The 22,594-nt window shown below is 42.9% G+C and overlaps 1 protein-coding gene across 5 annotated transcripts in view; it reads right to left on the reverse strand.

Annotated features, from left to right (window-relative positions):
* Window positions 1-22,274, reverse strand: part of SETDB1 (SET domain bifurcated histone lysine methyltransferase 1) — a 37,774-nt gene extending 15,500 nt beyond the window's left edge. For 2 of the 5 annotated variants that reach the window (XM_054474583.2, XM_054474581.2), the window contains exons 1-10: window positions 22,141-22,274; window positions 20,525-20,795; window positions 18,373-18,524; window positions 8,912-8,946; window positions 7,446-7,545; window positions 6,185-6,310; window positions 5,820-6,021; window positions 4,873-4,946; window positions 3,756-3,946; window positions 1,859-1,985 (exon numbers count right to left, since the gene is read on the reverse strand). In XM_054474583.2, the coding sequence (XP_054330558.1) occupies window positions 1,859-1,985; window positions 3,756-3,946; window positions 4,873-4,946; window positions 5,820-6,021; window positions 6,185-6,310; window positions 7,446-7,545; window positions 8,912-8,946; window positions 18,373-18,524; window positions 20,525-20,784 (1,267 nt within the window). In that variant the 5' untranslated portion in view covers window positions 20,785-20,795; window positions 22,141-22,274. Of the gene's footprint in view, window positions 1-1,858; window positions 1,986-3,755; window positions 3,947-4,872; window positions 4,947-5,819; window positions 6,022-6,184; window positions 6,311-7,445; window positions 7,546-8,911; window positions 8,947-18,372; window positions 18,525-20,524; window positions 20,796-21,680; window positions 21,856-22,025; window positions 22,119-22,140 lie in introns of those variants that run through there. The other 3 variants (XM_054474579.2, XM_063663594.1, XM_063663596.1) reach the window with 3 other exon arrangements.
* Window positions 22,275-22,594: the final 320 nt, after the last annotated feature.

Genomic DNA, 22,594 nt, shown 5'->3' on the forward strand with positions numbered 1-22,594 from the left:
ACTTGAAACCAGGAGGTAGAGGTTGCAGTGAGCCGAGATCACATCACTGTACTCCAGCCTGGGCAACAGAACAAGACTTCATCTCAAAAAAAAAAAAAAGCAGCAATGGACACATTTTGAGTAAGTGCTTAGACTCTCAGTGCCCATTATTGACTGGCATGGATGCTGGCATACATTGTTTTTTGACTTAGATAATACTTTTTCTTTTATTAAAGTGAAAGCAAGTTTATTAAGAAAGTAAAGGAATAAAAGAATAACGGCCAGGCGCGGTGGCTCATGCCTTTAATCCCAGCACTTTGGGAGGCTGAGGTGGGCAGATCACCTGAGGTCAGGAGTTCAAGACCAGCCTGGCCAACATGGAGAAATCCCGTCTCTACTAACAATACAAAAATTAGCCTGGCGTGGTAGCAGGCGCCTGTAACCCCAGTTACTCAGGAGGCTGAGGCAGGAGAACTGCTGGAACCCGGGAGGCGGAGGTTGCAGTGAGCTGAGATGGTGCCACTGCACTCCAGCCTGGGCAAAAGAACCAGACTCCATCTCAAAAAAAAAAAAAAAAAAAAAAAAAATTGCTACTCTGTCGGCAGAGTAGCCTCTTTTTTTTTCTTTTTATAGATAGTGTTCCACTTTGTTACTCAGGCTGAAGTGCAGCGGTGTGACCTTAGCTCATTGTAACCTTGAAATCCTGGGCTTCAAGCAATCCTCCTGCCTCAGCCTCCAGAGCAGCTAAGGCTACAGGTGCACACCACCACACTCAGCTTTTTTTTTTTTTTTTTTTTTTTAAGAGATAGAGTCTTTCTATGTTGCCCAGACTGATCTCCAACTCCTGGCCTCAAGTGATACTCCCACTTCAGCCTCCCAAAGTGCTGAGACTACAGACATGAGCCATCATGCTGGGCCTTAGATAAGACTTTATATTATATCTTCCTATCTTCCTATCTCAGACGATTTACCTAATTATGTTATACTTTGGGGAAATATTTTCAGAAATGTATTCTTTAAGAAATTAATTTTGGCAGGAAAAATCAACCAGAAAGTATGACAGTAATATTAAAAAAGAAAACCAAATCTGTTTTTTGTTTGTTTATGAGACAGGGTCTCATTCTGTCACCCAGGCTGGAGAGCAGTGGCACGATCTAGCTCACTGCAACCTCGACCTCCTGGCTTCAACTGATCCTCCCACCTCAACTTCTTGGGAAGCTTGGGACTACAGCTTAATGCCACTGTACCCAGCTAATTTTTGTGTTTTTTGTAGAAACAGGGTTTCACCATGTTGCCCAGGCTGGTCTTGAATTCCTGAGCTCAAGCAAACCACCTACCTGTCTCAGCCTCCTAAAGTGTTGGGATTATAGGTGTGAGCCACTGTGCCTGGCCAGGTCTGGGTTTTAAAGAAAACTGACTATACGCTGGATGTGGTAGCTCATGCTTGTAATCCTAGCACTTTGGGCAGCCGAGGCAGGTAGACAGTTTGAGCCCAGGAGTTCAAGACGAGCCTGGGTAACATATCAAGCCCCTGGATCTATTTAAAAAAAAAAAAAAAAAGAAAAGAAAAAGAAAACTAACCATAGATAACACACAAAACTGACAATTCTCATGTGGATAACAGAGGGTAACTACTATCACCCTAACCTAAAGCCAACTGTTTCAGATTTTTATGTGGTTGTTTAGAACAAATTAGAGCCACAGCATGTGGAAGCAGCAGCACAAATTGATCTCCGTGATTGGAAACAACTCAGGGCACATATCCTGTTTCCAATGAGTATACAGTGTAACCGTGCTAATCAAAGGATAGCCATTGTATATAATCTCCTTTGCTGGTTGGCCTGTTTCTTCCTTCCTCCAGGTATCTTTCAGGACATACCCATATTTGGACGTGTCCTGAGCTGTCCTTGCTTCTTCTCCAGTGCAGAGGCTGAGGATGTTTTCATGCTGAACATGGGCTCCAGCCGTGTAGAGCCTCGATAGATCCACTCACATCTTTTGTCATCCTGGGGAATTGAGAGAAAAGAATGAAGGGAAATAGCTTAAAGGCTAGAATCTATCCTGTCCTGTGTAGAGGATATATACCATGTGTCACCTCTGGGAAACCTCCCTGATGAGCCTTAAATTCCTTATCTAAGCTAAGCACAGTGGCTCACGCCTGTAGCTTGTAATCCCAGCACTTTGGGAGGCTGAGGCAGGTGGATCACCTGAGGTCGGGAGTTCAAGACCAGCCTGACCAACATGGAGAAACCCCATGTCTACTAAAAATACAAAATTAGCCGGGTGTAGTGGCGCATGCCTGTAATCCCAGCTACTCAGGAGGCTGAGGCAGGAGAATTGCTTGAACCAGGGAGGCAGAGGTTGTGGTGAGCCGAGATTGTGCCATTGTACTCCAGCCTGGGCGACAAGAGCGAAACTCTATCCCAAAAAAAAAAAAAAAATTCCTTATCTACTTAATAAAGTATGTGCCAGGCTCCATGATGGGTATCAGGAACACAACAATGAAAAATATATACTCCTTGTTTAAGGAATTACAGGAGCAACAGATATCTATACTGAGTATAAGAGGTATGACAGCTGGGCACAATAGCTCACACCTATAATCCTGGTATGTTGAGAGGATGAGGCAGACAGACTGCTTGAGCTCAGGAGTTCAAGACCAGCCTGGGCAACATGGCGAAACCTGTCTCTACTAAAAATACAAAAATCAGCCAGGTGTGGTGGCATGCACTTGTAGTCACAGCTACTTGGGAGGCTGATGTGGGAGGACCACTTGAACCCTGGAGGTTGAGGCTGCAGTGAGCCGTGATTGCACCACTGCACTCCAGCCTGGGTGGCAGAGTAAGACTGTCTCAAAAAACAAAACAAAACAAAACAGGCCAGGCGTGGTGGCTCATGCCTGTAATCCCGGCACTTTGGGAGGACAAGGCAGGTGGATCACTTGAGGTCAGGAGTTTGGGACCAGCCTGCCAACATGGTGAAAACCTGTCTCTACTAAAAATACAAAAAATTAGCCAATCCCAGCTACTCGAGAGGCTGAGGCAGGAGAATCACTTGAACCCAGGAGGCGGAAGATGCAGTGAGCCGAGATTGTGCCATTGCACTCCAGCCTGGGCAACAAGAATGAAACTCCGTCTGAAAAAAAAAAAAAACAAAACACCAAACAAAAAGCATGATAAGGATCATAAGGCCTTAGAAGTAACGGGCTGAGGTAACACCAAGAAGAAATATAATTTCTAATTTCTTCTGGCTACTCTGGGCACACTGCCTATCAGGTAGCCTTGTTCTGCAAGCAGCAGTATTAAAAAATGCTTTTACAAAACTTTTAAAAATAAGAAATATGATTCTAAGAAGGGAGAGAGAAGGGAGAAAAGGATAAGTACAAAATGTCTAAGAGTTAAACTGAGCCTTGAAAGATAATCAGGACTCCTTGATCCCTCTTCTTCGTCCCACTATCCTACTAAAACCTTAACCCTGGAAAAATGGAATTGGCTGCCCTTTCTGTACCTACACACAATGTGAATACTCCTAAAGAAAAAAAATAAATAAATCAAAACCATGCAGATTAGTATCATAATTCAGATAATTTATTTTCAACAATGACCTGCAGAGGAACAACAAAAAGGGCAAAGTAAAATTTGACCAAAAACAGTGAGAACACATACAAGGATAAGAAAGAGGAAGGCTATGGAATAGCTATAAAACCATCCTCATTACTGCTTCTTAAGTTCCCCCCCACCAACCTCTGCCTCCAAAATTCTAGGAAAGAACAGTACCAGGAAGAGGATCCTGACTAGGCTGCCATCCACCTCCTCAACTCGGGACTTCCACCACGTGCCTTCCCACTCAGTCTTGATAAGCTGGCCACTCTTGAGCAGTACCATGGGGCGGTTGGGGTAGGCAGTGACATACTCCTCTATGAAGTCACGGCAGGAGATGTCTTCTATGTCCTCCCAAGTCTTTTTCACTGTTTCAAGGAAGAAGTAGAACTGAGAGGGCAGGTAGGGCATGTCTTGATAGGAAAAGGCTTGGCCAGGAGACATTTGATACTTTTTAAGTTGAAAAGGAGAGAAAAAGTAAAATCAGAACCTCAAGGGAAGCAAAGCTAAGACCACCTAAGTAATAAACCTAATGTACAAACTGCACATACTTACAAATCAAGTAAATACTAAATAAGAAATGTACAATATAGGTGATTCACTTATTTTATACAAACGGATGTTTCTCCTCTGGAAAATTCAAGTGGAAATTCTTGCTCACTTGTTGATCAGTCTAGTGGTAAATTTAAAAAGATCAGGTGGCATCATGAAATGAAAAAAATTAGTCCTTCCTTCTCATTCTCTATCAGGTTTTTAAGAGACTCAGAATGTGTTTACTGTCATGTTATGTGTAAACAGAAGTGTTAGTTGATTCTTTTGCAGTTAAAAATGATTGTTTCCATAGAAGTCTGCTCCCAAGCCAGGGTAACAAATATAGAGGACACTATCATGTTCCATCTAACACAGCTTCTGTGGAAAGCATTATGCAGACTACACATTTATACAAATGTTAGGTGCAGTATGACACTAGGAAAGAAGTAACACCTTTTCCAACCTAACTCACTTAGAAATGAAATTGAAGCACATCTATAACGTGAGCAGTCTACTCAAGGCCATTCATGATCTTCTAGTGTCTCACTCTTTGTCTACAAAGACCCAGTCCTCGAGATGAACAATAAAACTGTATCTCTTTTGGGAGCAAACTGACCTTTGGGAGCAAAAGACATCAACCAAACTTATGCTCTTTGAGACGGAAACACAAAAAACACTAGGGCTTTTCAACTGGATGTCCTAAGAAGAAATATAAGGTAGAGGAGGAGAAAACTGAGCTAAGGAATAAGGAAGAAACACTCACGTGGCCGGCAAATGGGATACAGTTCCGACTGTGTGACATAGGAAGCATAGCCATCATCAAAGAAAATGAGAAACCTATAAAAGAAGAGTGACAGTAGAAAGATCTGGGGGTTATGATATTTAACATGATCCACAGAAATTATTTTATCATAGCTTCTACTTCTCTGGATCACAACACGATGCACTCCAGGCAAGACAGTCCAGTCCACTACTTTCTTCCTGTTTTTCTTTCTTCTCAACTTGAGAGTTAGGAGTTCTCCCTTAATTTAACCAATACCTCCCTACTTTAAAAAAAAACACATACACATATAAATATTTTTGAGACGGAGTCTCCTTCTGTCACCCAGGCTGAGGTGCAGTGGTGCAATCTCAGCTCATGGCAACCACTGTCTCCCAGGTTCAAGCAATTCTCCCGCCTCAGCCTCCCAAGTAGCTGGGATTACAGGCATGTGCCACCACACCCAGCTAATTTTTGTATTTTTAGTAGAGACAGGGTTTCACCAGTTGGCCAAGCTGGTCTCGAACTCCTGACCTCAAGTTATCCACTTGCCTTGGCCTCCCAAAGTGCCAAGATTACAGGCATGAGACACTGGGCCCAGCCAAAAAACATATATTCTTTTTCCTCTATCAGATTCCTATGCTGCTAATAACCATTTAGTCTCCATTTCTTTCTTCTGTGTGACCATTGATTAATGGTCCCCTGACCATTAATCAATCCTCATTATTCTCTTCCTAGTTTTCTCTTTGAAGAAAGAAAAGGAAAAAAAACAGGAGAGAAAGAGGAAGAAAGAATCATCCACATGACTCCTGTGGTAAAGAAAGAGTAAGGGTTTCAGTCCACTAGGGACTAAGAAGACAAAAGCTAATTGTGGTATCTGGTCTATGGCACGAACAGGGCAGGTGCTGTGCTCCCAGCCTCTACCCCTTTACAGTCCTCTGTCCAGGTACCTGAGCTTGTTTTTGACGTTTGGTGTCTCAGCTACAATGCCAGCATAGAGCCAGACCTGATTCCCATCTTTGTATTTGGCGACCACCCGACTGCCCACATACAGCTTGTCAGCAGGAGGGTGGTAATCATAGGCAATATGGTTCCCCGACAGTAGACTCTTTCCTTTGTTGTCAAATTTCACCTTGTATTTCTTCCCTGGCCCTGAGTAAAAGGGAAAGATAAATCTTTTTTAAAACTTCCAGTTTCTGTATAAATCCAGGCTGCTACGTGAGAGACAAATGGGAAGGTTATGGGGAAAAGAAACAATCAGCAGTGGAGGGTGCAGGTTGCCTTTCAGGAGTGGTTCCTCCAAGTTTGCACATACCAACTGTCTGGATGGCAATAAGGGTGCCTTTATGCCAAGTCTTAGTTCTCTTCTTGCCCAGAATTCGCATGCTGACTATCAGGTCACCATCTTTGCTTAGTTCTCCAGACATCTGACTCAAGGTTCCTATAAAAGAAGCAAAGTTATTCTAAAGAGTTATGACATAGATTCGGTAGAGAACGGGAAGGTAAAGAGGGTAGTATGGTAATTAGGGAAAGTGGGGTAATTTTTTTTTTTTTTTTTTTTGAGATGGAGTCTCACTCTGTCACCAGGCTAGAGTGCAGTGGTGCGATCTTGGCTCACTGGAACCTCCACCTCCCTGGGTTCCAGCAATTCTCCTGCCTCAGCCTCCCGAGTAGCTGGGACTACAGGTGCGCAAGGCGTGCAGCACTACACCCAGCTAATTTTTATATTTTTAGTAGAGACGGGGTTTCACCATGTTAGCCAGGATGGTCTCTATCTTTTGACCTCATGATCTGCCTGCCTCGGTCTCCAAAGTGCTGGGATTATAGGCATGAGCCACTGTGCCCGGCCAGTTTTTTTTTTTTTTTTTTTGAGATGGAGTCTCGTTCTGTTGCCCAGGCTGGAGTGCAGCGGCATGATCTCGGCTCACTGCAGCCTTCACCTTCCGGGTTCAAGCGATTCTCCTGCCTCAGGCTCCTGAGTAGCTGAGATTACAGGCGTGAGCCACCATGCCTGGCTAATTTTTGTATTTTTAATAGAGACAGAGTTTCACCACGTTCCAGCTGGTGTCGAACTCCTGACCTTGTGATCCGCCCACCTCGGCCTCCCGAAGTGGTGGGATTACAGGGGTGAGCCACTGTGCCTGGCCCATCTGGTGAATTTTTAAACATTTTTTTTTGTAGAGATGGGGTTTCACTATGTTGCCAAGGCTGGTCTTTAATGCTGGGCCTCAAGTGATCCTCCTGCCTCAGCCTCCCAAAGCTGCTGGAATTACAGATGTGAGCCACCACACCTGGCCTCAAACCTTTTTGTAACAAGTCTGAGTGATTCTCTTCTCCCTAATCTCCACCTGGAAGTAGTCATGAGGATGGAAACAGACTAAAGGTAGGAAGCTAAAGAGGTATTGAGATAAAACCATCACAGACTAGAAAAATCACCATCAATGTAATTGGGATTTCATAACTACTAAGGATAATGAGTATGGCATGTCACAAACAATTAGCAGACATGAGACTTAAGACGAAATCTCTGTAAGAATTCACCTCCCATCTGTACCCAGGTATTTCTTGACCCTAACCTTTATGCAGATCCTGGGAACTGCTCTTCTTGTTGACAGCATCCATGAACTTCTGAACATCTTGAGCTGACTTTCTTAAGGCAGCCATAGCTTCACGGAGCTGTAGAAAAGGGGATGAGGAAAACAAGTTTTGAAACAGTAGCATGGGTTACAAATAACTTCAGAATAAGAAACAACTCATATTTCACAAAACAAAATGGAGTGAGTTATGTTTGGAAGCTTATGGTTACTTTATCCGGTAAAGCTGCCCTTATTTTTTTTTTTTTTTTGATATGGAGTTTAGCTATTGTTGCCCAGGCTGGAGTGCAATGGCATGATCTCGGCTCACCATAACCTCCACTTCCCGGGTTCAAGTGATTCTCCTGCCTCAGCCTCCCGAGTAGCTGCAATTACAAGCATGTGCCACCATGCCCGGCTAAATTTTTTTTTTTTTTTTTTTGAGATGGAGTCTGGCTCTGTTGCCCAGCCTGGAGTGCAGTGGTGTGATCTAGGCTCACTGCAACCTCTGCCTCTCGGGTTCAAGCGATTCACCTGCCTCAACCTCCAAAGCAGCTGGGACTACAGGCACGTGCCACCATGCCCAGCTAATTTTTATATTTTTAGTAGAGACAGGGTTTCACTACGTTGGCCAGGCTGGTCTCGAACTCCTGACCTCGTGTTCCACCCGCCTCAGCTTCCCGAAGTCCTGGGATTGCACGCGTGAGCCACCGTGCCCAGCCTAATTTTGTATTTTTAGTAGAGACGGGGTTTTGCCATGGTTAGGCTGCTCTCGAACTGCCGACCTAAGGTGATCCACCTGCCTCAGCCTCCCAAAGTGCTGGGATTACAGGCGTGAGCCACCACGCCTAGCCTTTTTTTTTTTTTTTTTTCCCTGAAACAGTCTTGCTCTGTCCCCCAGGCTAGAGTGCGGCGGTGCAATCTCAGCACATTGCAACCTCTGCCTCCTGGGTTCCACTGATTCTCCTGTCTCAGCCTCCCAAGTAGGTGGGATTACAGGCATGCACCACCATGCCCAGCTAATTTTTGTATTTTTTTTAGTAGAGACGGGGTTTTGCCATTTTGGCCAGGCTGGTCTCGAACTCCTGACCTCAGGTGATCCACCCACCTGGAGCTCCCAAAGTGCTGGGATTACAGTCGTGAACCAATGTGCCCAGCCCAAAGCTGCCCTTGCTTAGAAACCTAGTTCAAAAATCAACATTTCAATGTTAGGAAGCTTTTCTTGATTAATTTACCTAGCAAACACTGTTAAATTCTACTTTCATACAACACTCCTTTCTAGTGAAAGCATTTCTTGCTAACCTCTTTTTGAATTCTTACAACATCAATCAGAGGACTGCAACGCAAAGGGCTGATCACAGGGTGAATGATTAGATACTGACAGCTAAACTGATTAAATGATTAGGCCAAAAAAATTCTCCTATTTTCATATTCTTATCTCTCACCCTTCCCTTACCATCCTAACTTACCTTCTGGTCTTTTGGAGTTCTGCTCCCAGCATCACCTATGGACGAGAAGAACTCTAATGAGTGTAAGAGACTTACACAGAGGAACTTCTGGGAAATTAAGAACTTACTCAAAAGCATTATTATGGGAGCATTATCGATAATAACTGTAAATAATCTTGATATAGGTATACACACAAATATAAAGTACTCAAAAGGGTCTGGAAAGACACAAAGTAAATGGCCAGGTGTGGTGGCTCACACCTGTAATCCCTGCTACTTGGAAGGCTTAGGTGGGAGGACCGACTGAGGCCAGTTTAAGACTAACCTGGGCAACATAACAAGAGCCTGTCTCTTAAAAAAAAATTAGGCTGGGTGCGGTGGCTCATGCCTGTAATCCCAGCACTTTGGAAGGCTAAGGTGGGCGGATCACCTGAGGTCAGGAGTTTGAGATCAGCCTGGTCAACATGGTGAAACCCCATTTCTACTAAAAATACAAAAATTAGATGGGCATGGTGGCGCATGCCTGTAATCCCAGCTACTCCGGAAGCTGAGGCAGAATTGCTGGAATCCGGGAGGCAGAGGCTGCAATGAGCTGAGACTGTGCCACCGCACTCCAGCCTGGTTGACAAAACGAGACTCTAGCTCAAAAAACAATAATAATAAAAAATAAAAATGTATAGTTCAAGCCTGAGCAACACAGCAAAACCCTGTCTTTACCGAAAAAAAAAAAAAATGCTGGGTGCAGTGGCTCATACCTGTACTCCTAGCGCTTTGGGAGGCCGAGGTGGGCGGATCACCTAATGTTAGGAGTTCCAGACCAGCCTGGCCAACATGGTGAAACCAAACCCCTTCTCTATTAAAAACACAAAAATTAGCCAGGCGTGGTAGCAGGCACCTGTAATCCCAGCTACATGGCTTCATGAGAAGCTGAGGCAAGAAAATTGCTTGAACCAAGGAGGCGGAGGTTGCAGTGAGCCAAGACTGCACCATTGCACTCCAGCCTGGTGCAGTGTAAAACCAGTGGAGTGCAGTGGCGTGATCTAGGCTCACCGCAACCTCTGCCTCTCGGGTTCAAGCGATTCACCTGCCTCAACCTCCAAAGCAGCTGGGACTACAGGTGACAGAGTAAGACCCCGTCTCAAAAAAAAAAAAAAAAAAAAAAAAAGAGTAGGATAAAAATAAAACGTGTAGGCCGATGGTGGTGGCTCAGCACTTTGGGAGGCCGAGGTGGGCAGATCACCTGAGGCCAGGAGTTCCAGACCAGCCTGGCCAACATGGTGAAACCCCATCTCTACTAAAAATACAAAAATTAGCTAGGCATGGTGGCGTGTGCCTGTTATCCCAGCTACTCGGGAGGCTGAGGCAGGAGAATCACTTGAACCGGGACCCGGGAGGCGGAGGTTGCAGTGAGCTGAGATTGTGCCACTGCACTCCAGCCTGGGCTACAGAGCGAGACTCTGTCTCAAAAAACAAGAAAAAATAAGTGTAATTCAGTGGTTTTTGGTAATTAAACTATCATCACTATCGAATTCTGGAGTAATGAAAAATTTCATCACTCCAAAAATTTCCTCATACTTGTAGCAGTCATTTCTCATTCCTCCCTCCCCCAACTTTGGCAATCACAAATTTACTTTCTGTCTCTATGGATTTGCCTATTCTGAACATCCCATATAAAGAGAATCATGTAATATGCAGTTCCTCAAACAAGGTTCATCTATGTTGTACCATGTATCAGTACTTCATTCCTTTTTTTTTTTTTTTTTGAGATGGAATCTTGCTCTGTCGCCAGGCTGGAGTGCAGTAGTGTGATCTCAGCTCACTGCAACCTCCACCTCCTGGGTTCAAGTGATTCTTCTGGCTCAGTCTTATGAGTAGCTGGGATTATAGGTGCGCGCCACCATGCCCAGCTAAATTTTGTATTTTTAGTAGAGACGGCCATATTGGCCAGGCTGGTCTCCAACTCCTGACTTCGTGATCCACCCACCTCGGCCTCCCAAAGTGCTAGGATTACAGGCATGAGCCACCATGCCTGGCCCCTTCATTCCTTTTTATGGCTGAATAATATTTTATAGCAGTCAATACATGGGTGTATGTGTATACCACATTTGGTTTATCCATTCATCAGTTGATGAACATTTGGGCTGTTTCTACTTTTGCCTATTATGAATAATGCTGATATGAACATTCATTTATCAGTTTTTACATCAACAAATGTTCTCATTTCTCTTGGGTATATGGCCAAGAGTGGGTGGGTTATGGTAATTCTATGTTTAACCTTTGGAGGAACCAAAAGACTATTTTCCAAAGTGGCTACAGCATTTTATATTTCCATAAGCAATTTATGAGGTTTTCAATTGCTCCATATCCTTGTCAACATTTGTTATTGTCTTTTTAAAGAGACAGGTTCTCGTTATGTTGCCCAGGCTGGTCTTGAACTCCTGGGTTTAAATGATCCACCTGCCTCAACCTCCTGAGTAGCCAGGACCGTAAGCAAAAGCCAACACCTGACTCTAATCATTTTTAAGTGTACAATTCAGTGTTATTAAGTATATTTATATTGTTGTGCAACCATAACCACCATTCATTTCCAGAACTCTTTTCATCTTGCAAAACTGAAACTCTGTACCTATTAAACACTCCCCATTTTCCCCTCCCTCCAGCCCCTGGCGGCCACCATTGAATGCTAGATATCTCATCTAAGTGAAATCATTTGTCTTTTTGTGACTGGCTTATTTCACTTAGCATAATGTCCTCAACGTTCACCTATGTTTGTCTTTTTTTTTTTTTCTTTTTTTTTTTAGTGACTGCATAATAATCCCTCGGGTGGTAATACTATATATATACACATATACATATATATACACACACGTATATATATACACATGTATACATATATATATATGTGTATATATACACACACACATATATATACACTGCACTGGAGTGCAGTGGCCCAATCTTGGCTCATGGCAACCTCCACCTCCCGGGTTCAAGCAATTCTCGTGCCACTGCCTCCCCAGTAGCTGGGATTACAGGCACCCACCACCATAACCCAGCTAATTTTTGTATTTTTAGTACAGATGGGATTTCGCCATACTGGCCAGGCTGGTCTCAAACTCCTGATCTCAGGCGATCCATCCGCCTCGGCCTCCCAAAGTGCTGAGATTACAGGTGTGAGCCACTGTGAGCAACCTACAAATTTTTTTTTAAAAATCAGGCAGGCATGGTGGCACATGCCTGTAGTCTCAGCTACTTGGGAGGCTGAAGTCGCAGTGAGCTATGATAGCATTACTGTGCTCCAGCCTGGGTTACAGAGTGAGATACTGTCTAAAAAAATATATCAAAAAAAGTTGAGGTTTCTATATCCTAAGAACTAGTGACTCTCTTACAGTATATACACTAAAAAGACTCCTGCACATTGCATCAAGAGACATGTACAAGAATATTTGCAGTAGTGTTATCTGTAATCTCAAAAAATGTAAATCAATGTCCACAATCAGGAAAACTGATAGACTGTGGCATAGTCATACAATGGAATACCATGCTGCAAAAAGCAAATAAGCTAATCATCATGCATCAACACAATGTTGAAGTCAAAGCCAAGGGAGACGTCAGAACTAAATGTAACTCTGAATGCATTCACCTCACTAGCTAAACTATTCCAAAAAATAGAAATAAAAAAATCAATACTTAGAAGCCAAGCTAAAAAATTAGAAGTTAAAATAAAAAAACTGAACAGAGGGCCAGGCAGGGTGGCTCACGCCTATAATCCCAGCACGTTGGGAGGCCGAGACAGGCAGGTCAGGAGATCCAGACCATCCTGGCTAACATGGTGAAACCCCGTCTCTACTAAAAAATAGAAAAAAATTAGCCGGGCGTGGTGGCGGGCACCTGTAGTTCCACCTACTCGGGGGGCTGAGGCAGGAGAATGGTGTGAACCCGGGAAGTGGAGCTTGCAGTGAGCCGAGATTGCGCCACTGCGCTCCAGCCTGGGCGACAGAGGGAGGCTCCGTCTTTAAAAAAAAAAAAGAAAAGAAAAGAAAAGAATAACTAGGATATGGAACTCTCAGGAAAATAAATTAAAACTCAGAGTTGCTAGATTATCTAAAATAGTCAATATTCAACAAAAAGATAAGAGACATGCAAAGAAACATGAAAGTGTGACCTACACTCAAGACAAAAAACCCTGTCAATAAAACTGACTCTGAGTGATCCCAGATACTGGATTTACAAATATGCTCAAAGAACGATAGGAAATTAAGTTAAAAGGTTAAATGAAAATATACTAATACTTAATCAATAAGAGAATCTCAAGAGAAACTGAAACTATGAAATAAGGAACCAAATAGAAATTTCAGAGTTGAAAATGCAAAAACTGAAATGAAATACACACTAGAGGGGCTAAGTGGCAGATTCACAACAGGAGTCAATGAACTAGAATATATAGATACCCATATATGAGAAATTATCCAATCCAAAGCACAGAGAGGAAATTGAAGAAAAATGAACAAAGCTTCAGAGACTTGTGAAACGATGAATGTCAGGCATTCCACCACATATGTAATGGAAATCCCAGAAAGCAGGGAGAGACAAAAGGGAACAGAAAAAAAAAATATGAAGAAATAATAGATGAAATACTTCCAAATTTGGTGAAAAACTTGAATCTACATACCCAAGAAGTTAAATGAACCTCAAGTAGGATTAAGAAAGAACTTGGATACATCCCAGTCAAACTAACATCAGAAGACAAAAAGAAAACCTTAAAAGCAGCAAGACAAAACTGACTCATATACATGGTACAAAAATAATTTCATCTGATTTTCCATCAAAAATAATAGAGGCCAGAGAGCACAGGGATGGCGTATTTGAAGTACTGAAAGAAAACTCCGTCAATCAAGAATTCTATATTCCAGGTAAGGCCGGGCACAGTGGCTCACACCTGTAATCCCAGTACTTTGGGAGGCCAAGACGTGTGGATCACCTGAGGCCAGGAGTTTGAGACCAGCCTGAACCACATGATGAAACCCTGTCTCTACTAAAAATACAAAATTAGCTGGGCGTGGTGGTGCACGCCTGTAGTTCCAACTACTTGGGAGGCTGAGGCAGGAGAATTGCTTGAACCTGGAAGGCGGAGGATGCAGTGAGCTGAGATCTCACCACTGCACTCAGCCTCGGCAACAAGAGTAAAGCTCCATCTCAAAAAAAAAAAAAAAAATTCTATATCCCAGGTAAACGAAGATTGAGAGAATCCACTGTCAGCAGAACTGTACTGCAAGAAATATTAAAGGAAACCGTCTGGCTGGAAAAACATGACACTGGATGATAACTCAGATCCACAGGAAGGAATGAAGAGCAACAGAAGTGATAAACATCTGGGTAAATACACATTTTTCTTTTCTTCCCTTACCTTCTTTAAACATGAGACTGCTTAAAGCAGTAATTATAACACTAAATTATTGGCTTTAAATGTGTAGCTATAATATATTTGACAACAGTATCACATAGGAAGAGAGTGAAAGTAGAAGTACGCTGGTGCAAAGTGCCTGTATATATATATATATATATATATATATATATATATATATATATATATATATATATATATATTTTTTTTTTTTTTTTTTTTTTTTTGAGATGGAGTCTTGCTCTGTTGCCCAGGCTGGAGTGCAGTGGTGCGACCTTGGCTCACTGCAAGCTCCGCCTCCCAGGTTCACGCCATTCTCCTGCCTCAGCCTCCCAAGTAGCTGGGACTACAGGCACCCGCCACTACGCCCGGCTAATTTTTTTGTATTTTTAGTAGAGACGGGGTTTCACCGTGTTAGCCAGGATGGTCTCGATCTCCTGACCTCGTGATCCGCCCATCTCGGCTTCCCAAAGTGCCAGGATTACAGGCGTCAGCCACTGCGCCCAGCCAAAGTGGCTGTATTTTTACCAGAAATAAGTCAGTATTAATTTGTAATAGATTATGATTAGGTACAGATGCAACCCCTTTTATGAAAGCTAAAAAAAAGAAAAATCAGGGGCCGGGTGCGGTGGCTCACTCCTGTAATCTCAGCACTTTGGGAAGCCGAAGCAGGTGGATCACCTGAGGTTGGGAGCTTGAGACCAATCTGACCAACATGGAGAAACCCTGTGTCTACTAAAAATACAAAATTAGCCAGGCATGGTGGTGCATGCCTGTAATCCCAGCTACTTGGGAGGCTGAGGCAGGAGAATCGCTTGAACCTGGGAGGCGGAGGTTGCAGTGAGCAGAGATCCTGCCATTGCACTCCAGCCTAGACAAGAAGAGCGAAAACTCCATCTCAAAAAAAAAAAAAAGAAAAAGAAAAAGAAAAATCAGAAGAATGACAGTGGTTTTCTGAAATGTTTGTTTGACTTAAAGAAGGCAATAAAGAAGAAACAGGGCTAGGCACGGTGACTCGCACCTGTAATTCCAGCACTTTGGGAGGCTTAGGTGGACAGATCACCTAAGGTCAGAAGTTTGAGACAAGACTGGCCAACATAGAGAAACCCTGTCTCTACTAAAAGTACAAAAATTAGCTGGACGTGATGGCGCGTGCCTGTGGTCCCAGCTACTCGGGAAGCTGAGACAGGAGAATCGCTTGAACCCAGGAGGCAAAGGTTGCAGTGAGCAGAAGTTGCAGTGAAATCATGCCACTGCACTTCAGCCAGGGCAATGGAGCAAGACTGTCTCAAAAAAAAAAAAAAAAAAAAAAAAAGACAAAACAGGCCAGGCATGGTAGCTAAGGCCTATAATCCCAGCACCTTGGGAGGCCAAGGTAGGAGGATTGCCTGAGCTCAGGAGTTCGAGACCAGCCTGGGCAACTAGTGAGACCTTATCTCTACTACAGAAAAAAAGTTAGCTGGGCGTGGTGGCATGCACTTTCAGTTCCAGCTACTCAGGGGGCTGACATGGGAGGATCACTTGAGCCCAGGAGGTTGAGGCTGCAGTGAACTATGATCATGCCATCACACTGCAGCCTGGGGAACAGAGTGAGACCTTGTCAATCAATCAATTCATTCATTCATTCATTCATTCAAAAAGACTAAAATTATACAAAGTATATTCTCTGAACACAATAAAATTAATTAAAAATTAACAACAGAAAGAAATAAAAAAACCTCCAAATATTTAGAAATCAAACCACCACGAGGAAAATTAAAAATGATGCCAAGTTTAATGAAGCTGAAAACACAACATAAAAAAATGTATGATATCCTGAGAGTGACACTGTATGGAAAAAAATTTATGAGATGCAGCAAAGCAATGCTTACGGGGAAATAAATAGCTTTAGAGCTTATATTAGAAAGGAAGAAAGGTCTAAAATCAATCATGTAAGCTTCCACTTTGAAAGGCTAGAAAAAGAACAAATCAAATCCAGTAAGTAAAAGGAAGAAAATAAACATCACACTGGAAATATATTTAATGTGATATCCTGGATTAGATCATAGAACAGAAAAAGTCCAGAAGCTGAATAAAGCCTGAAGTTTATATAAAAGTAATATACCAGTGTTTGCTTCTTAGTTTTGACATATGTACTAGATGAGGGACATATAGGAACTCTTATTATTTTTTCAATTTTTCTATAAATCTAAAATTATTCCAAAATAAAAGATTTTAAAAATACACAAAGAAAAGTCCAAGCCAAAATGGCCTCAGCACTGAATTTATCAAGCTTTTTAGGAAGAAATATCATTCCATACAAAACTCAGAGGAGGGAACACTTCTCAACTCATTTATAAGGCCTATATTACCCTGCTACCAAAGCCAAACAAGGATACCACAAGAGAACTATAAACCAACAGCCCTCATGAAATACATGTAAAAAATTTTTTTCTTTTTTTTTTTTTTTTTTAAATTAGAGAAGGGGTTTCACCATGTTGCCCAGGCTAGTCTTGAACTCCTGGGCTCAAGCAATCTGCCCAACTCGGCCTCCCAAGGTGCTGGGATTTCAGGCATGAGTCACAGCATCTGGCCAAGATCTTTTTTTTTTAAATCAGTAAATCCAATCCAGCAACACATAAAAAGAATTATACATCAAGACCAAAGCTGGTTTACTCCAGGAATGCAAGGTTGGTTTAACATCTAAAAAAACAACTACTGTAATACATTCTTAATATGCTAAAAGACAAAAGGAACATAGGAGAATGATACAGAAAAAGCTGACAAAATCCAAAATCCAATTAGGCTATGATAAAATCTCTCAAACTAGGATTAGAAGGGGATTCCTTTAATTTAATAAATGACACTTACAGAAAACCTACTGCTAACATAATTAATGGTTAAACACCAAATGCTTTCATATCAACATCAGGAAGAAGAAAAGGATGTCTGTTTTTTTTTTTTTTGGTGAGACGGCGTCTCGCTGTGTCGCCCAGGCTGGAGTGCAGTAGTGCGGTTTCTGCTCAGTGCAAGCTCCACCTCCCAGGTTCATGCCATTCTCCTGCCTCAGCCTCTTAAGTAGCTGGGACTACAGGTGCCCGCCACCACGCCCAGCTGATTTTTTGTATTTTTAGTAGAGACGGGGTTTCATTGTGTTAGCCAGGATGGTCTGGATCTCCTGACCTCATGATCCACCCGCCTCGGCCTCCCAAAGTGCTGGGATTACAGGTATGAGCCACTGTGCCTGGCCTGCTCTTAAAACTTATTCAACACTGTACTGAAGGTTTTAGTGAGTACAGTAAGAAAAGAAAAAGATATCCAGGGTAGAAAGGAAGAAGTAAAACAGACTTTATTTGCATGAATTAGTTTTAGAAAATCCTAAGGAATTGGCTGGGTGCCAGCGGCTCATGCCTGTAATCCCAGCACTTTGGGAGGCCAAGGCAGGTGGATCACAAGGTCAGGAGTTCAAGACCAGCCTGGCCAAGAAGATGAAACCCTGTCTCTACTAAAAATACAAAAATTAGCTGGGTGTGGTGGTGAGGCAGGGGGGTTGCCTGTAATCCCAGCTAGTTGGGAGGTCGAGGCAGAGAATTGCTTGAACCCGGGAGGCGGAGGTTGCAGTGAGCTGAGATTGCGCCACTGCACTCCAGCCTGGGCGACAGAGCGAGACTCCGTCTCGGAAAAAAAAAAAAAAAAAAGAAAATCCTAAGGAAACAACAAAAAGCTTCTAGAACTATGTGAGTTTAATGAGGTTGCGGGCTACAAGATCAATACACAAAAACCAACTGTATTTTTTATATCCTAACAACAGAACATACACTTACTATAAGTCCTGGCAATTCCACTCTTTGATGGAATACCCCAAAATATGGGTTACACAGAATGAGGAAAGCAAAGTAATGCAATCAGGGTGTAGCACATAGGGAACATCTATGATACTAACAATGTTGCATTTTTTTCTTTAATAGCCAACTCAGGCAGTTTGAAATATGGAGTTAGTGACAATGGTTTCTCCTCTCTTCTATTATCTTCTATTTGCTCATCTTCCAGTGTTTCAACTTCAGTCCTGAGACTCTCCTATCCAAAGCTCATCCCTTACCTGAATCAATACTGAGGACATCATCATCTTCATCAGGAATCTCAATTATTTCTGTAGGCCGGGAAGATTCGTCCTCAGAGCTACTGTCCCGGTATTGTAGTCCCAGCTTGGAGTAGAAGTCCTTCACCAAAGACTCACAATTAGTCACTGCCCTAATATTGGAACACATGCAGAAAAGGTCAAAGCCAACAGAGGAATTAAGAGATATAGAATCCATTACAATGTATATATATTTAAGTATATAGACAGTCCTCAATTTAAATGGGCCACATTCCAAAGTATCTCTGTTTAGAATTTAGAATGCTTTTTCTATAGAAAAATGTTTTAAATAGTGGTTTAGTTTCCAGACTAGTTCCTCAAAAATCCAAAGTAAGCCCAAAGTACAGTACTTTCAACCTTACCTCATTATTTACCTTGCTGTTATCTGAAAAGTATCCTGGCTGGGAGTGGTGGCTCACACCTGCAATCCTAGCAATTTGGGAGGCTGAGGCAGGTGGATCACTTGAGGTCTGGAATTTGACCTCCCCAGCCTGGCCAACATGGTAAAACCCCATCTCTACTGAAAATACAAAAATTAGCCGGGTGTGGTGGCACACGCCTGTAGTCCCAGCTACTCCGGAGGCTGAGACAGAAGAGCTGCTTGAACTTGGGAGGCAGAGGCTGCAGTGAACTGAGATCACGCCACTGTACTCCAGCCTGGGTGAGACAGAGCAAGTCTCTGTCTAAAAAATAAATAAATAAAATAAAATAAATTTAAAAACATGAAAAAATGCTCATTATCAGTGGCCATCAGAGAAATGCAAATCAAAACCACAATGAGATACCATCTCACACCAGTTAGAATGGTGATCATTAAAAAGTCAGGAAACAACAGGTGCTGGAGAGGATGTAGAGAAATAGGAACACTTTTACACTGTTGGTGGGACCGTAAACTAGTTCAACCATTGTGGAAGACAGTGTGGCGATTCCTCAAGGATCTAGAACTAGAAATACCATTTGACCCAGCGATCCCATTACTGGGTATATACCCAAAGGATTATAAATCATGCTGCTATAAAGACACATGCACACGTATGTTTATTGTGGCACTATCCACAATAGCAAAGACTTGGAACCAACCCAAATGTCCATCAATGATAGACTGGATTAAGAAAATGTGGCACATATACACCATGGAATACTATGCAGCCATAAAAAAGGATGAGTTCATGTCCTTTGTAGGGACATGGATGAAGCTGGAAACCATCATTCTGAGCAAACTATCGCAAGGACAGAAAACCAAACACCACATGTTCTCACTCATAGGTGGGAATTGAACAACGAGAACACCTGGACACAGGATGGGGAACGTCACATACTGGGGCCTGTCGTGGGGTGGAGGGAAGGGGGAGGGATAGCATTAGGAGATATAGCTAATGTAAGTGACACCAACATGGCACACGTATACATATGTAATAAACCTGCACGTTGTGCACATGTACCCCAGAACTTAAAGTATAATAAATTTAAAAAAATGTATTCTAAGTGACAACTAGAGCACCAGAAACAAATCTTTTAGGGGTATGGGAACTTACTAATGCTTCAGAGTTACATAAGACAGAAATTATTTACAATCCTCACTCCCTGGATGATCTTACTAGGGAAATGAAGCAATTGTTCTAAGATAGAGCACAGGAGAAAGAAGGGGAAAGGACTTAAGACTTGGACTCCCTTACTGCTGATCATGTATTAGCTGCTGACATATGAAAATTATATTTACGGCTGACTGTAAGGTCAGATTTTTGACCATAAACTTTGAGGAAGAGTAAGGTTCTAAACATCTGTACTTCATAAAGTATAAAATTCGTGGTACACAGCCTGGCCATCATGGTGAAACCCTGTCTCTACTAAAAATATAAAAAATTAGCTGGGTGTGGTGGCGGATGCCTGTAATCCCAGCTACTCGGGATGCTGAGGTGGGAGAATCACTTGAACCCAAGAGGCGGAGGTTGCAGTGAGCCAGGATCACTCCACTGCACTCCAGCCTGGGTGACAGAGCGAGACTCCGTCTCAAAACATAAAATAAAATGCTTGGTTCAATGTCATGAACAATTATTCTCTAAAAATATCTCCCAGTGGAGAGATTTTCTTCTATTTTCCATGGAGTTCTCACCTTGATGCATCATCAAAGAGTTGGTCAACTTGAGCCACCTCAGATTCTTTCTGTATTACCCATGTCTCTAACTCTGCTAGCTGCTTCTTGCGTTGCTGTACACAATCCATCTTCTCCAGTTCCTCATCGATGAAATGCCGAAGTTCCTCCATAGAGATACCCAGTTCCTCAACCACTGCCTGTTGCAGCTCTGCAATCTCTTCAGACTCCACTGTAGCTGTTGCTGCATCCAAACCAATGCACCCAGGAAGGGAAGACATGCTTTTGTCCTCTGCATGGAACAGAAAACAAATTAAATTGGAGTCCTTTTAACTACAATCAATAGAGAATTTCAGTTCCCTAATAAAACTAATTCCTACTCTGCCTGTTATTCTATTCAAATATTCCATGTTCTCCCTCGCCATTCTCCAGAATCTGATGCTGAGATTTTTAAGAGTTCTTATCTTCTGCTGTACACTAACACGCCTGAAAAAGATTTAAAAGTTTGAGAGGGCATGGAGAACATTCATTAAGCAGTAGAGAGCTACTGAAAATAATGTTTGCACAGTGGCTTTACACCTGTAATCTCAGCACTTTTAGAGGCCGAGGCAGGAGGGTCACTTGAGGGCAGGAGTTCAAGACCAGCCTGGGCAACATGGCAAGACTTGTCTTTACAAAAAAATACAAAAATTAGCCAGGTGTGGTGGTGCATGCCTTTAGTTCCAGCTACTCAGGAGGCTGAGGTGGGAGGATCGCTTGAGCCCAGGAGTAGCTGCTGTAGTGAGCTATGTTCGCGCCATGCATTCCAGTTGGGTGACAAAGTGAGACCCTGTCTCAAAACAATCCAAACTTTAAAAATAATGCTTTGGGATATTGAAGAGAACCAATCTAGAAGAAGATATTTTTGTGGTCTGTATGTGTTCCTTAACTAATGTGATAAATCTTTGTATGCTATGCCTAATTTGAACAAAACCCCTGTCTGGGGATGGAGTTGATTTGTAACTCACTAATTCAGTGTTTTCTCTTTCATTACTTGTTCCCCTTACATTACTTTGCTTCCATGTGGAATTTTACTTTTTAAAAAGTCTATGATATTCAAGCACACAAAAGCTTGCAGCAAAAAGGTTTCCCCCAAAGTACAGAGAAGTAAAGCAACCTGGGAATAAAACGTGGGTACCTAATATCCACAATCCAAATACTTCACACATTCGTGTGAACTGCTTTTTTAATCAAATGGTTAAAGCAAATCTGATTTTCAGCGCCTCCATTTTCCTTTGCCCCACACACCAGCCCACCCCGTGCTACCCATTCTAGGGGTGCGTCCTACCCATTCGCAAACCCAGTTCAGCTCCGCCCCCGTTCGCCTCTGGGGAAGACTTCCTTCCCACCCTCGCCCGACCCCCTCCCACAAACAAAACATCCCAGATAAGCCTTTGGTCACCAAATAACTCAACAGTATTCCCCGCACCTCCCGTCTTTCAGCTTTAAGGGCTCTTTTTCACCAACCAGACCCCAGACTCACAACTCAGGGGTCGGCCTCGACTGAAAAGAGCGAAAGCGAAGGGATAAGGGAGGAGGGGGAGGGGAGGAAGCATGAAGGAGGGAAGGGGAAGCAAAAGGAACGCCCGGAAGCAAACCTTTAGTGCCGTTCCGGTCACCGCGACGGTAGCCTGACGGGGTCAAATCCAAAGCCGCGGGGCGCCCCTCAGAGGCGACGAAAACTAAGGTAACTACGCATGCGTTAAGGCAGAGCCTTCCAGGGGCACACGTGAGAAGCGACGGGCAGGGCAGAGTGGGCGTGGCCAGTATGTTACCGAGTCTCCGCCTCTCCTACCCGCCTCGACTAGTGGCCACATTACTATATTCATTGTGTAAAGACTTAGGGAAACACTCATAGGTTCAGAGCTTTATTCTCTCAGTTTTACTTGAGTTTGTTTTGTTACATAAGTGATACAAATTGTAAAGGCTATCAAGATGTAATAAGAAAAACGTGATAATATTCTCTCTTGCCCCATCACCACTCCGCTCCTTTCAGGTAATACAGCTTAATTTTCCAGTCTTGTATGTACAAGTTTCTGTATTTGGATTTTT

This window comes from Pongo pygmaeus, chromosome 1 (assembly GCF_028885625.2).
Source record: "Pongo pygmaeus isolate AG05252 chromosome 1, NHGRI_mPonPyg2-v2.0_pri, whole genome shotgun sequence".
NCBI classification, from domain to species: domain Eukaryota; kingdom Metazoa; phylum Chordata; class Mammalia; order Primates; family Hominidae; genus Pongo; species Pongo pygmaeus.